Source organism: Rattus rattus, chromosome 15, assembly GCF_011064425.1.
Source record: "Rattus rattus isolate New Zealand chromosome 15, Rrattus_CSIRO_v1, whole genome shotgun sequence".
Taxonomy (NCBI): domain Eukaryota; kingdom Metazoa; phylum Chordata; class Mammalia; order Rodentia; family Muridae; genus Rattus; species Rattus rattus.
This window is the reverse complement of record NC_046168.1, coordinates 71,373,758-71,389,846: the sequence shown is the minus strand read 5'-3', so window position 1 is coordinate 71,389,846 and position 16,089 is coordinate 71,373,758. Positions and strand designations below refer to the sequence as shown.

At 44.9% G+C, this 16,089-nt stretch overlaps 1 protein-coding gene across 1 annotated transcript; it reads left to right on the top strand.

Moving 5' to 3' along the window:
* The first annotated feature begins 3,755 nt into the window (after positions 1-3,755).
* Positions 3,756-15,223, top strand: Rbm22 (RNA binding motif protein 22). Its single transcript, XM_032885751.1, has 11 exons — positions 3,756-3,897; positions 4,270-4,323; positions 6,672-6,701; positions 7,259-7,391; positions 8,454-8,554; positions 9,145-9,317; positions 9,929-10,129; positions 11,907-12,071; positions 13,258-13,346; positions 13,495-13,626; positions 14,324-15,223. The coding sequence occupies exons 1-11, from the start codon at positions 3,844-3,846 to the stop codon at positions 14,452-14,454; spliced, it is 1,263 nt and encodes a 420-aa protein (XP_032741642.1). The 5' UTR covers positions 3,756-3,843; the 3' UTR covers positions 14,455-15,223.
* Positions 15,224-16,089: the final 866 nt, after the last annotated feature.

Sequence of the window (16,089 nt, the reverse complement as noted above, 5' to 3'; positions counted from 1 at the left end):
TGGAGGGATCCTATCTCAAAAAAAAAAAAACAGAAAAGTGTAATTCACTGAAACATGGGGATTATTGCTTGAGCTTACATATATTTTTCAGATGCATTGTGTTAGATGTGCATTAGCTTTTATCTCTAGAACCCAGGACCACTAACCAAGCAGTGTCCCCATCCAAAATGGGCTGGGCCCTCCCACATCAGTCACTAAGAAAATGCCCTACAGGATTGCCTATAGCTCAGTGTATGGAAGCATTTTCTCAATTAAGTCTTTTTTTATCTCTGATAACTAGCTTATATCAAGTTGACATAAAACTAACCAGCATAATTGTTTGGTTTTGCTCTTTTGAGATCTTCATACTTTATAGGCTGTCTTCGAACTCACAGAAATCAGTCGTATCTGCCTTTTCAGCATGCTGGAATTAAAGGTGCCACTATGCCCATCCCTGAAGTAAGTCTATGTCTGTCTGTCTCTCTCTCTCCCCTCTCTCTCTCTCTCTCTCTCTCTCCCTCCCCCCCCCTCCTGTTTTAGTTAGGGTTTACTGTTGTGAACAGACACCATGACCAAGGCAACTCTTACAAGCACAACATTAATTGGGGCTGGCTTACAGGTTCAGAGGTTCGGTCCATTATCATCAAGGCAGATACTTGGTGGCATCAAGGCAGGCATAGTGCAGAAGCTGAGAATTTTACATCTGAAGGCTGCCAGCAGAATACTGACTTCCAGGCAGCTAGGGTGAGGATCATAAGCCCACGCCCTCAGTGGTACACCTACTCCAACAAGGCCTTACTTCCTAATAGTGCCACTCCCTGGCCCAAGCATATACAAACCATCACATTTCACTCCCTGACCCCAATAGACTTCTTCAAACAACACATAAGTCTGTGGGGACCATAACTAAACAAGCCCTAATGCAAAATACATTTAGTCCAACTTCCAAAGTCCCCATGATTATACCAATCTCAACAATTTTAAAAGACCAAAGTTCAAGGTCAGTGCACTGGGGTCTTCTGATTCTTCAGCTCCAGCTAACCAAAACCATAGAATTGTCACAATCAAAATAACAACTGCCCTAATAAGAGTCTTTACTTTTCCCTCTGAAATTTAATGAGCCAGGCCTCCCATTTGCACTGTTCGCAACATTATCTTCCAAGCTCCTACTGAACATTCTATGGAGTTCTTTATTTTTTTTGGTTCTTTTTTTCGGAGCTGGGGACCGAACCCAGGGCCTTGCGCTTGCTAGGCAAGCACTGTACCACTGAGCTAAATCCCCAACCCCTTCTACGGAGTTCTTAACATCCCAATGGCTTTTCTAGCTCAAAGTTCCAAAGTCCTTGAACAGTCCTCCCCAAAACATGGTCAGGTTGTCACAGGAATACCCCACGCTTGGTACCAGTTTGTCTTAGTCAGGATTTCTATTCCTGCACAAAACATGACCAAGAAGCAAGTTGGGAGGAAAGGGTTTATTCAGCTTACACTTCCATGTTGCTGTTCATCACATGTACTGACTAGTTTTGTGTGTCGACTTGACACAAGCTGGAGTTATCACAAAGGAGCCTCCCTTGAGAAAATGCCTCCATGAGATCCAGCTGTAAGGCATTTCTCAATTCGTGATCAAGGCGGGAGGGCCCATGGTGGGAGGACCCGTGGTGGGTGGTGCCATCTCTGGGCCTGTAGTCTTGGGTTCTATAAGAAAGCAAGCTGAGCAAGTCAGGGGAAGCAAGCCAGTAACTAACATCTTTCCATGGCCTTCTTCTGGTGATGAACAGGAATGTGTAAGTTGAATAAACCCTTTCCTCCCCAACTTGCTCCTTGGTCATGATGTTTGTACAGGAATAGAAACCCTGACTAAGACATCACCAAAGGAAGTCAGGACTGGAACTCAAGCAGGTCAGGAAGCAGGAACTGATGTCGTGCGGGCAGCTCCAGCCTTTATCAACCAGTCAGCATCACATGTCAAGAGAAAACGAGAGCATTGAGAGATTAGAAGAAGAGTCTGGGGTTGGGGATTTAGCTCAGTGGTAGAGCGCTTGCCTAGGAAGCACAGGCCCTGGGTTCGGGTCCCCAGCTCAAAAAAAGAACCAAAAAAAAAAAAAAGTCTGAGAAATTTAGTGATTTCTAAAGTGTTTAATGGAAGAGAGAGTGCAGAGGAGAAACATGGAGGCAGAAAATTGGATGGATAAAAGACAGATGAGAGAGCGGAAGCAGTAGACTCAAAACCTGCCAAGGAACATGTTGGCAGCCACCACCAAACCAGAGGACTTTAGAAGAGACCTAAAACATGGTTTCCGGAGAAGGAAGGAAGAGGAGACCCAAAGATAGCACCCCCACTTGAGAAAGAACCAATATGCTTATTGTAAGGAAGAAGACCACTGGGCCAAGAAATGCCCCCAAGAAAAAGAAGCTTATCCAAGTCATGGCATTAGAAGATAGAGATGAAGATGAGCAACTAGATCCTTGGACTTTCCATTCACAGATGACCATTGTTGGGCAGTTGGACTACGGACTGGTAAATCATCAATAACAAATTCCCTTACTGTATCCATAAGTTCCGTGACTCTAAAGAACCCTGACTAATACACCAGGCTTTGCAGAAATAGCTAATATGAGGCCACCAAAGGAGCCCCTGAAAGCTTTGTCAGGATGGAGAGACTTAAGCCCTCAATGCTTTAAACAAAGCCTTAGTCTGTGCACCAGCTTTGGATTTGCCAGATGTGACTAAGCCATCTTTTCATGGAGAGATCTGGGATAGCGAAGGGGGTATTGACTCAGACTCTTGGGCCCTAGATCCAAACAATGGCTTCCCTGTCAAAGAAATTAAACCCAGTTGCCAGAGGCTGTTCCACAGCCCTCCCGGTTAAGGATGCTGACAATCACCACGCCTCATGCTATTGAAGGGGTACTAAAACCAAATTCCAGCTGACCTATACTTGTTTTTAAGGCTATATACATTAAGCACAGGATACTAATTCCTTCATTTGTTGACGTTAGAGAAAGGTTTCTCTTAATTTTAATTAAAACAACTTAACTGCAGAAGCTTCTGCCTAATGACGGAGTAAGTATGTGTGGAGTGTCACCCCTACTCAAAACACAGAGGAGGGTCTGGAGAGATTGCTCAGCAGTTAGGAACGTGTACTGCTGCTGCAAGACCTAAGACTCCAAGAACCCACACTGCATTGCTCACGACCACCTAGCTACAGGGGGCTCTAATGTCTCTGGCCTCTGTAGGCACCTACACTCATGTACATATATCCACACAGAGACACAGAATTAAAAACTTGTAAATAAGTCTTTGAAAAACATCATGAAAAACAAATGGTGGTGGTGAACACCTTTAATTTCAGCACTCGGGGGACAAAGGCAGGCGGATCTGTGAGTTCAAGGCCAGCCTGATCTAAAAGTGAGTTCCAGGACAGCCAGGCTGCACAGAAAAATCCTGTCTCAAAAACCAAACAACCACAACAACAACAAAAAATTCGTTTTCTATAAAAATGTAACCAACATCCTTACCGTAATGGTAGGGTGGAAACAGAATATAAAGGATGTCTAGTTAAATGTGATTTCGTGATAATGAATTCTCTTCTAGCAAAGTACTAGAAATGCAGACATCTGCGCCTAGCCGCGTTTCGACCCCACTGGGTCTTTATTCTTTAGAAGCAGGGACCAACAGTAGAGCTCGGCATAAGCCCCTTGAACCGCGGGCTCTGACGCGAGACCACACCCCTCCGCGAAGCCACGCCCCACGCCGTCCTAGGCGCGCAGATTATACGTAGCTCGGCGCTACCCCTGTGCCTGCCGGGATCGTGGCGGTCGGTCTCTCGAGTCGGAAGCCAGAGCTGCCCCGGGACTCCCGATATGGCGACTTCTCTGGGTTCCAACACCTACAACAGGCAGAACTGGGAGGACGCGGTGAGTGCGCGCCGGAGGAGGACGAGGGAACGGCGAGGCCGGGCGGGATGGGGAAGCCTTGCCCTAGGGTGCGGTGGGTTCGGCCAGAACCGAGCTGCGGCCTAGCTCGGTGGGGTAGCCGGAGGAGAGCGAGCCCTCGTGCGGCGGATCAGGGTCCCGGGACCAGTGTCCACCCGGCGACTCCACTCTTCCCAGATGCTTTCCTTTTTCTTCCTGCCGGAAGTGCAGACAGCGTCCCTTCCCGGGCCGCGGCCAGTGCGGGAGGGAGCTGGGGCTCCTGCCAGCCTTGCATCCTTCCCAGCCCCAGGACAGTGACTGAGGGAACAGGGTCTTCGGGACTTGATCTTCAACCAGCTTTTCCATTTTCTCCAGGACTTCCCCATTCTGTGTCAGACGTGTCTTGGAGAAAACCCTTATATACGAATGGTGAGTGCTTTCCTGTGCAGCGGAAGTTAACTGTTCCTTATTTTGTGGTCCTTGCAAGGTAAATGTAAAGAGTTTCTCTTAGCCGTTAGAAGAATTGATGCTCTTTCTAACCCAAAGCGGAGGACAACTTGCAAAGTACTGCCCTACCTATTTCCTCTCCTAAATACTAAGCAGTAATCCTGTGACGTAGGAGCTGTAACATAACAGCTAATACTTGTTGAGCATCTAACCTAAAAAGTAGGTTTGTTGACAGGCGAGGATATCTTTACGTAGCACTACTTCCTGGCTACTAGTCATGTATCTCTCAGCCACTGTGCCTTGGGGTAGTGTCTCTAGTTTAAGATACACTCCGTCTCCTCTCCAAAAAGGGTAAAATAGCGACAGGCATCAATGACTATAGGGTTGTATGTTGTGATCGGCCTCAGAGATGCTGACTCTGTAGTTTATGGGAACAGAACGTTGGATACGTACCGTGCACCAACCAGCACAGGAGAGCCCAGAGCGGTTACCTTTTGCACAATATATGGAAAGACTTGTCTCTAGTTATCGTCCTACTTGATTTGGTGGCTGGAGACCTTGGGAATTTTGGTTTTCACACCAAAAGAATTTTTAAAATTCATCCCATTAGTTAACAAAGATTAGATGGCATATCCACATCCTAATATAAAAAAAATCAGTTCTTAATTGACGCTAATTTTTTTTAATAGACATCACTGGGTGTAAAAAACACATATTCCTAAACCAGCCATGAGTGGTGATGGCTACCTTTAATCCCAATTTAGGCAAGTGGATCTCTGTGAGTTCAAGGCCATTCTGGTCTGCAAATCAAGTTCTAGGCCAGCCAGGGTTATGTAATGAGACCTTGTCTTTTTCTTAAAGCACATAGATACCATCCTTCCCCACTGTCTACCTCCTCCAACCCAGCGACCTAGCGAACTCTCATGAGGAGAAGCTGCCGACCACATTTCAAGAGTAGGTGCTTTAAAAAGCCAATCCAGCTTCAGGTGCTGCCTGCCATCTCCGGTCTTGGTTTTCCTAGACCAGTCATCAGCTTGGTGGCCAGCTCCCACCAAACACATAGCCAACCAGCCAGGTGATTGGATTGATGTTTAAACAGTTTCCTCAAAGATTAGTCAGCAAGAAACATGTGCTAGAAATTGTGGAAGCTTTCATCTGGAAAACAGAGTAGCCCTTGAAATAGCCACCTTCCAGAACAGATTTCTTCATTCTTATTAATTTTTTTAGGTTAGCATACAAAGGGATGGATTTCATCTTGGCATGTTTCGTATGTACTTCGATTTCAATTCTTTCCCTCTTCCGCTGCCCTGCCCCTTTCTCCCTGCCCCCTTCTGCCTCGTTTTCTTAGATCCCCCAGTTTACCCTTCTTTCTAACAACACCTGTTTTATTATCCCCACATACAAACTCTTTCTTCCCACTCAGGGTCCCTTTTCTTGGTTCATGATCTACACACATACACAAGTACAATTTGAAATCTAGGTTCAACATATAAGAGAAAATATACGGATTTTTAGTAGGAATTTTAGTTCTTGAAAGTCAGAAGTAAATCTAAGAGTTAAAGCTCCAGGAAGACACTTGGTATTAGATCTAAAGAGCATATGACCTTGTCGGGATATCTCTCTCTTAATTTTATTTCTCTTGCTGTGGTAAAACACCCTGACAAGGTTGGGGATTTAGCTCAGTGGTAGAGCGCTTGCCTAGGGAAGCGAAGGCCCTGGGTTCGGGTCCCCAGCTCAAAAAAAAAAGAACCAAAAAAAAAAAAAAAAAAAAACCACCCCGACAAAAACAGCGTAGAAAAGTGGAGTTTCATTTGGCTGACAGTTCACAGACACAGTCCATCATTGTGGGGCAGTCAGGACAACAGGAACTTGAAGTAGCTCGTTACATCACATCCAAGTCAAGACAGAGAATGAATGCATGTGTACTTGCTAGAGCTAAGCCCCTTCTTCACTTCCAGAGTCCAGGGTCCAGGGTGCAAGCTGTGGGAATGGTGCAGCTTGATCAAGCCCAGCATGATCAGGCTGGGTTTTCCCCACATCAACTAACATGCACACAGGCTGATGTGGGTAGGCAGTCCATCATGGAGGCTCTTCCCAGGTGATTCTAGGTTACGTCAAGTTGACAATTGGATCTGACCCTCACAGCATCCCTTACCGTAGCCCCAACAAAAAGATGAATTAGGTTCGATTTGATTGTCTTTCCAGGGATCTCCACACACATACCATGTTTTGTACTTGGAGGTGAGGAGAAACAGGTACCTGGGTTGGTTTCATTAGTCTGTCTGTGTGCTTGCTTTCTCTGCCGTAATTCCAGTTCTTTTCTATTTCAGACCAAAGAAAAATATGGAAAAGAATGCAAAGTAAGTATGTCTACTAAGAGTTAATTTTCACTTTCTTTATCCTTTTCGTCCCTGTATTCTACCAAAATGGCTTTGTGCTTACTAAGTTTTGAGTTCTCCATTCAGAGTTCATGCTCACAGCTTTCATGATATAGTCAATAGCTATGGGAGACAAGAAAATGGCCATTCCAGTGTTAATTCATAAATTCAGGTGTCTAAATATGCACCAAACACCACGAGTTTGTGTGCTGAGAGTTTTAGCTGAGGAGGAAGAGGAGGATTGTGGCTGCCACAATATTCTGGAAGAGATATTTCCTGCTTCACTTTCCTTGTTCCCCACAAAACAGACAAGTCAAATTTTAATGTTGTTTGCCTCTAGGTGGGAAGGCTTTGACCTTCTAAATGCATATTTCTATACTATTCTAGCTTTTTAACTTCTAGAAAAAAAAGGAATTAAAGGGGATTGGGTCGGCTGACATGTAAATAGATGATTGCTAAGGCCAGCTCTCCATACTTACTCAGTCTGAATTGAGTCCAGGTCAGAACGATTAAGACTCTGTCCCTTGATGTGTGTTCAGATCTGTGCCAGGCCATTCACAGTATTTCGATGGTGCCCTGGGGTCCGCATGCGCTTCAAGAAGACTGAAGTGTGCCAGACCTGCAGTAAATTGAAGAATGTTTGTCAGACCTGCCTGTTAGACCTAGAGTACGGTATGTTTGCCACGTTCATTAGATCTGAGAGTGTGCGGGTGCCCAACAGGGCTTTTCCCAAGAAAATGCCATAACTAGGCTGCTCTAGAGGCCTCCAGAGCAATAGTAGGAACTTCAGGAGCAATTGGAAAGAAACCAGAACTGGCCTAGTCACCCATCTCTGTGCCAGTTGGCATTGCTCCTATGACAGTGTGTGTTTGTTTGTTTGTTTGTTTGTTTGTCCTGGATCCTTTTGATTGAAAACTTTCCACAGTCCCGAACAAGTTCCTTGGCTAATTATGCTGTGGGCTGTTAGGACCAAGTATTGCTTCTATTTCAAAACACTTGCTTCTGTTTTTACTCTTTTATGTAAATGAGGTTTTCCTTTAAAAAAAAAGTTACCTACTGGCAAGGAGGGGGAGAGGAACCTGCTGTGGCTGCGTATCATTTTATATCATATGTTTGTCAGGAGTTCAGACCTGGAGTACAGTGTTACTAAGCATAACTGTCTGTCCATAGGAACTCCAGTCTAACAATAACCCACTCTGTTCTATGTATTTTAGGTATATTGTATTAAAGCTGGATACTTTATTAATTTAATTAGACCCTAAAGTATATTCTTTGAAACAGTTTTCTAAAGCACTCATGTCACCGTATTCTATGTCAGCACAGGAATTTGGACAGTTTCTTAGGTAGTCTCCGCAGCAGGTGTTAGCCTGATGGTACTAAACAGTCTGATTTAAAACATTGTAAACTGTCACAAGTAGGTTGATTATCTGATTTTAAAGATTTATTTTTGTTTTTCATTTGTGTATATGTGGGGGTGTGGTATAGGGCAGAGTCTAGACAAGAATGTTGGCTCTTCTGGAGCTGGAGTTACAGTGAGCCACCCTGCATGGTTGTAGGGAGCCGCACGTTGGTCCTCTGTAGAGCAGCATGCTCTCTTGATTACTGGGACATCTCTCAAAGACCCCACCAACTAGGACCAAGAAGGGAAAAGTGATGTTGTACTTTATGTACATATTAAATATGAATATGCTATCAAATCTAAGGTTTTTTAATTCTTCAATTTCTTTGTACCAGGCCTACCCATCCAGGTCCGTGATGCAGGGTTATCATTTAAAGATGACATGCCTAAATCAGATGTCAATAAAGAATATTACACCCAAAATATGGAAAGAGAAGTATGTTTTTTATTTCATTAAAATCTAATTATATCACTTCTCTCCAACCCCTCCTATGTCTTCTTCCCTTCAACCCCTTCCATCCATGGCCCTCCCAAAAGATGGCCTCCTTTTCTTTATTAGTGTGCTAGGCATGCTTGCGAATGTGTTTGTGTGCATGTGTACGTGCGTGCATGTATGCATGCGCATGCATGTGTGTGCTTGATACCTGCTGGGTTCATTTAATGTGGCCTATCTGTATCTGATTTCAAAACTGACCACTTTGTACTGGATAACCAGTTAGGGAACTCCTATCCGGGAGACTAATTCTCAACAATCATTAGTTGCCTGTGCTTTGTCAGTCTTTGTTTTGGCAGGGACGTTGTTGAGATACAGATACCATGGATGTAGCCTCCCTGTCACTACTATGACTCAGTCTCACACCAGACGTCCTGGTCCTCTGGCTACTGTCTCGATGCCGTTGTGTATCTGGGGGAATGGATTGAGTATACATGCTGCTGGGAACGGAATCCAGGGCCTTGTGATGTAGTTTTGTATTTGGTAAAAATCCTAGTGAATTGACAGCCTATAAAGTTGTCTTCTCTGTGCAGATTTCTAACTCTGATGGAACACGACCAGTTGGAATGCTGGGAAAAGCAACATCCACTAGTGACATGCTACTCAAATTGGCCCGGACCACACCTTACTACAAAAGGAATCGGCCCCACATTTGTTCCTTCTGGGTGAAAGGAGAGTGTAAGAGGGGAGAGGAGTGTCCCTACAGGTAAGGGCCGAGCCTCGCCTTCAGACTCCTGAGAAGTGGGAGACGCTTGCTTAAACTCAGGCCTTAACGCTAAAGCTCCGTGGTCTGTTCGCATGGAGAGTAGCTCCTGCTTTAAAACATAAGAGCCTGGCTAAATTACAGCTAAGCCTTGGCTAATGAAATTGCTATGTTATATGCTATACATGCTGACTGTTTCTAAGTAAGTGCTAAGTTTCTATGGTAACTTGGTGTCCATTTAAATGGTGTGAATAGCAAAATATAGCTGAAGTCAAAGCAAGGCCAGTGTCCTGAAGGCTCCTGCAAGCATCTGTTAGGGGTTTAGCTAATGATTGGTTAACTGTAACACCACCCTGAATACACACCCTTTTTCTGAGGTGAAGTCGGATTCAGTCAGAGCCTAGTAGAGCAGTTTAAGTGGATTGCTTAGAGCATCAGGAAGGCTTGACGTGGTAGAATAACTCCTCTGGTATTTGTTCTTGTTTAGTAACTATTCCTGGTGAGACACTTTTCTAATTTGAAAGGCATTTGAGGGATCCTTACCATGTAGCTACTGCAGAGTGATATTTTTCCCTTTCTTTCACCTTGGTGCATTTCTCACTTGTGAATCTTAGACATGAGAAGCCTACCGATCCAGATGACCCTCTTGCTGATCAGAATATAAAAGACCGGTACTATGGAATTAACGACCCTGTGGCTGATAAGCTTCTCAAGCGGGCTTCAACCATGCCTCGTCTTGACCCCCCGGAGGATAAGACGATCACCACACTGTATGTGGGTGGTCTGGGAGACACCATCACTGAAACAGACCTCAGGTTTGTGAGCGTCATTTCACAACTCTTTGCTTTTAACTGCCTTTGAGTAAATAGTTTGCAATAACATCACCAGACATACTTCTATTTCTTTATCCAGTCTGTCATTGATATGAATGCCAATTCAAAGTTTTATAAATTTCTTTTTTATGATGCCAGAGGAGTTGTATTTTTCAAGAGTGCTTTTTATCTTTGCATCAAAAAATAATATAGGGGTCTAAAGACCCATTTGAATTTTTTTTAATTTTTTAGTTACTGTTTATGTGTGTGATCTATATATAGACTTGTGCAAGTGGCTTCAAGAACCCAAAGAGCTCTAGAGCTTGCAGGCAGGTGGTTGTGAACCACTCAACGTGGAAATCAAACTTGGATCCTTTGTGAGAGCACTGTGTGGTCTTTACCTCTGAGCCAGCTCTCTCTGTATGGGGGGGGGGGGTTCTAGCCAGAGTTTTTCTCTGTAGCCCTAGCTGGGCTGTTCTGGGAATCACTCTTGTTAACCATGCTGGCCTCGAACTCACAGAGGTTCTCCTGCCTCTGTCTGCCAAGTGCTGGGAGTAAGGGTTTTGTGCCATCACCTCGAAAGGATGACATACATACACACCTGATTGTCGTGGAGGGCAGAGCGCCCTGCAATTCCAAAACTCTTTGGTTTAAATTGTTGCTTTTTGTATTTCTGGCTTACACTGTGTTTGACTAGAAGAGAGATCTCTTCCAGGGAGATGAACTAACTCTTGCCTTGGTAGCCTTTCTCTTTGAGCTAGCAATCTCCATGGGCCAGCTAGCTTTTATAAAAAGGCTAGAGAAAGCATTTTGGGCCTAGTTGACCTACGTGATCTCTTTGAGCTATTGCTCCCATTTTGTTTTGCTTTGTGGCATGTAGTTCCCTGCAGCTCAGGCTAGCGTGGAGAACTCTTGAGGACCTAAACTCCTGCCTCTCCTGCCCTCACCCCCTCCTGCCTCTTCTGCCCCTACCTCCTGGTACTAGAGTTATAGGCAGGAGCCACCAGGTCTCATTTGTAGGATTTGATTTTGATGTATTTATTTACTTATTGTTTATTTTTGGTTATTTTGAGACATAGTCTTGTCAGGTAGACTGTCCTGAAGCTCAAGACCTTCCCCTTTCTCTGGTACTAGAATCTGTGCCTGGGCCACCATACCTGGCTTTCTTCTTGTCTTCCATTTTCTTTCTTCTTTTAGTTTTAAGCTTTTTAAATTTCAGTCAATATTTTGTATTTATTTTCCAGTGCTAGGATTTGAAACCAGGACACATATATTAGGCCAGCGTGCTCTGCCATTGAGCCATTCAGTTTTCAACCCTTAAACATTGTGTTCTTAGGTGGGCGTGATGGTATTTGCTTACAGCCCAGCTAAGGCATGATCACTTGAGTCCATGAAATCAAAACTAACCTGTATAACATAGCAAGGCTTAATCTCAAATGAAAATGGTCTTGGCACTTGGACTGTAACAGCTGTAGTTTGCCAGTGTCTTATACTAGGGTAAGAGACTATGGCTCTGAAGTGACCAATTAAAGACCCTCCCCTCCTCCCCAAGAAAAACTCCAAGAATCATAAGAACTTTTGCCTAATTTTTCCCTTATCTCCAACAAGTAGCACCTACAGTAGGGCAGGTGTGAGAGAGCCTTAAAGACAAGCACCTGTGTGTCCGAGGGGCTCCCCTGTGTGTCCGAGGGCTAGTGACTCAGAACACTTTCGTAGCCCATTTCTGTTTTCTCAGCACGTCTGGGTTACTAACCTGTTTTCTCGGGCCTGTGCTCTTCAGGAATCATTTCTACCAGTTCGGAGAGATCCGCACAGTCACTGTTGTGCAGAGGCAGCAGTGTGCCTTCATCCAGTTCGCCACCAGGCAAGCTGCCGAGGTGGCTGCCGAGAAGTCTTTCAACAAGCTGATTGTGAACGGCCGACGACTCAATGTCAAATGGGGACGGTATGAACAAGACTCTTCTAAACTGTTCATCTGGGGACTGAAAGCTTTGTTTACATAGGTTTGACGGGGCCTTTACAAATCTTTAGGCCCTTCTCTAGTATTTTTTAAATGACTTTATGTGTGTGGGTGTTTTGCTCACATGCATGTCTATACCATTTGTGTGCCTGGTGCCAGAAAAGGGTTTGGATCCCCTGGGACTGGAGTTGCAGATGGTTATGAGCCACCATGTGGGTGCTGGGAATTGGACCAATGTCCTCTGAAAGGGCACCCAGTGCTCTTAACCTCTGAGCTATCCTGCAGCCCCTTCTTTAGTATTTCTTAGTATTTGGAAGCTTCTTCCTTTAGAAATATATTCAAGGTCTTGCTCTAATAACCTGCTCCTTTGGAGTTCTTCATTTTTTAGCAGCCATTGTAAGGTAAGCATGATGCAAGATTGCCAAAGGTAGACATTGGGGGTCACAGTTGAATTAGACCTAAGTGCTCTCCTCAGACTGAGTACTGGGGAGCGGAGGGAAAGGCACTAAAGCAGAAGGAGATCCGTTTTAAGTTTGAAATTGTCCGCAAAAGAGAAAAGGCTGTAAATTTTTTTCTTTTTTGTTTTTTTTTTAAGGGGGGGAGTGTAGTTTGCTTTGGTTTTTTGTTGTTTTGTTTTGTCTTGTTTTTAGAGACAGTTTCTCAGTGTACTCCTGTAACTCAGTCTTAGACCAGCCTGGTCTTGAACTCACAGAGATCCCCCACCTCTACCTCCTGAGTACTGGGAGTAAAGGCTCGCACCACCTAAGTTTCAAAGGGGACTGACTCTGTCCATCTTGAAAACAGAGAGGAGCAGGCTGACAACAGTTCCCTTCCTGGGGTGCCTTCTGTCTGCTGAGCACTGCTGCCCTCCCTGGCAGTGACAGTGGTGTTGGGCTGGGTTGTTTTCTTCTTTTGTTTTGTTTGAGATCAGGTCTTTCTGTGTTGTCCTGGAACTCAAAGAGATCTGCCTGCCTCTGTCTCCTGATGCTGGGTTTAAAGGCAGGCACAGCCAAGTCTGGCCAACTTCCATCTTTAAAAATCTTCACTCTTGGCGACTTTATACTTTGACATCTGTGGGAAAAGAGCATATGCTAAAAAGGGAAAGAGGGCTGGAACTCCATTTTACTGGGGATTGGACGCAGTGCTGATAATCCTGTGTATTTGTCTCCAGATCCCAAGCAGCCAGAGGAAAAGAAAAAGAGAAGGATGGGACCACAGACTCTGGGATCAAGTTAGAACCTGTACCAGGGCTGCCTGGAGGTCAGTTCATGTCAGACTCATTCAGTTGGGCTTTCTGTTAGAAGAGAGCAGGCGTGCCTCTGTGGCCTGTGTGGCCTGTGTGGCAAGCCCACGATGTCTGTGCCGGAGACATCTGCACGTGGTACTGATTGTCTTCCCTTCTCTCCAGCTCTGCCTCCACCTCCTGCCGCAGAAGAGGAGGCATCTGCCAACTACTTCAACCTGCCCCCAAGTGGGCCTCCAGCCGTAGTGAACATTGCCCTGCCCCCACCCCCTGGGATCGCCCCACCCCCACCCCCAGGTAACTGCCTTTTTCCTTCCTGGCCCTGAGAAGCCCTTGTGAAAGTCCTGCACCTCAGGCCATCTGCCACCAGTCTGTTCTTTGTCAGTTCATCCTAACTGATGAGCTGTTAACCTGTCCACAGCAAGGATGGGAATCAGTAAACCACTACTGTCGATAGAAACCCTTCCTACAAAATGACATGGGGTAGGTTATGGATGTGAGTGCCTCTTTGGCCTATGCACTCTATCGTGTCAGCTGCCACCAGCAAACAGTTCAAGCGATAGCACCGAGTGCGAATGTGCATGACTGTGAACAATGCAGGAAGGAGTGGGTGGCCAGTGTTCTTCCATAGCAAGCCTGGGTCTGTGAAGACAGTCTTTTCATTCTGCAGTCAAGCACAGAGAAAGAAAGGGTCTTGACATCGGCCTGGCTTCTTTCTAGACTTCCCCATCCTGACTTCTGTCTGGTAGGATTTGCATGTTTGATCAGTAGCAGACAGTAGGGTGACTTACTACCAGGAGCAGGAGTGTGGAGTTTTTGGACTGAGGGAAAAACAAGGATTGAAGGCAGATGGTCCTCAGCAGGTCTTGCACACTGGCATTTACTTAACACTTATCAGCCTTGATTTCTGTGTGGGTGGCTGTGATCCTAGGAAGACTCAGGTTTGGAAGGTTGTCAAGGGAGCGCAAGTCTAATCTGTTCTCTCCCACACCAGGTTTTGGACCACACTTGTTCCACCCAATGGGACCGCCCCCTCCTTTCATGAGAGCTCCAGGACCAATCCACTACCCGTCTCAGGACCCTCAGAGAATGGGAGCTCATGCTGGAAAGCACAGCAGCCCCTAGCACCACGTCACCACCTGGGCTCTGAGGAAGAAAGGGCACTCAAATCCCAGTAAACGAGTCCTGGGATAAGTATAATTTCCCTTGCTTTGTAGTTTCCATGGTAGCTGAATGTGTTCCGATGTGGGCAGAGAACACAGCTATGCTTCCCCACATGTATTCAGAGGATCGGCGGGCCTAAAACAAGAAGCTGTCCTGAACATAGCTGCTTACCACCACAGCAGTACTAAGAGCCTTATGTCTGTTCCCTTCCCACCCTGTGGGAACACGCACATGGGTGAACTGGAGTAACCAGCGGAGTCCCCATCCTAGTGTGTTCATTTTGTATCTTTTTGGGAGGGAGGCAAAAATTGACCTGCAGTTTAAAAAAATATTTTGACCATTTTTATGTCTATTTGGTATTTTCTTTTATATCATCTAAAAAATATTTAGTACTAATCATTGTAGTGGCATAAAAGTGATTTAACTAATTTGAAGTCACACCCTCAGAGAGGGTGCCTGAGATGAAATGATTTTAAGAAACTTCCTGTGAAACACTTTGACAAACTGAAAGGAAGCGCCTTAGAGTCCGTTTGACTGGCAGACTGCCTGCAGCTGGAACTGATGTCCGCACTTCCCTGTGTCTTCAGCGGCTTTCTCACTGCCTCTGGGCAGGAGACTGGGTTCAGTCTTAGAATTTTTGAATTTAACTGAATTGTAGATGGTAAGGGGAATTTGATGTTGTATTGTATTTTTTGTTTTTAATTAAAACGGGTCAATTTTCCAAATGTTCCTGGATTTCTGTTTCTTTTTACCCTTTGGTATTTAATGTGCAATAAGTAAAAGCGTGTTTATTAATGGGAACGTTTTCAGTTTGTTTGTTTTTTTAAAGATTTTTATTTATTATGTATGAGTACACTGTAGCTGTTTTCAGACACACCAGAAGAGGGCATCAGATCCCATTATAGATGGTTGTGAGCCACCATGTGGTTGCTGGGATTTGAACTCAGGACCTCTAGAAGAGCAGTCGGTGCTCTTAACCTCTGAGCCATTTCTCCAGCCCACTTTTTCAGGTTTTTTTTTTTTTTTTTTTTTTTTTTTCCGGAGCTGGGGACCGAACCCAGGGCTTTGTGCTTGCTAGGCAAGTGCTCTACCACTGAGCTAAATCCCCAACCCCACTTTTTCAGTTTTTTAAGACTGTATGTTTTGGTCCTGGGGGTGGCTATGCAGGTTAGTCTTTTTTTATAAGCCCCTGAATACTGGCATTCTAAATTTTTCTTTCTATGATGGTAAAAATACCCATCCTCTTTAGTACTAAGAAATTGGTAGTATGGTTGGAATAAGAACCGACAGGAAGCTATGGTAACACACACCTTTAATCCCAGCACTTGGGAGGCAGAGGCAGGTGGATCCTGAGTTTGAAGCCAGCCAGAGCTACATAGTGAAACTCTGTCTTTAAAGAAAGAAAAAAGAAACAGCACAAAAGTCACCTCTTCTGTGACTTTGGTTATATGGTAACTTTAAGTGTCATCCTTACACAAACCATTGTAAATGAAACAGCGAAATCCAAAGTGGGTTTGATGCCATTTTCATCTAAAGTCTCCTTCAGAGCTCACATGCGTAACTTGGAAAACAGACAGTTGCTTCTTTGCCCCAGCC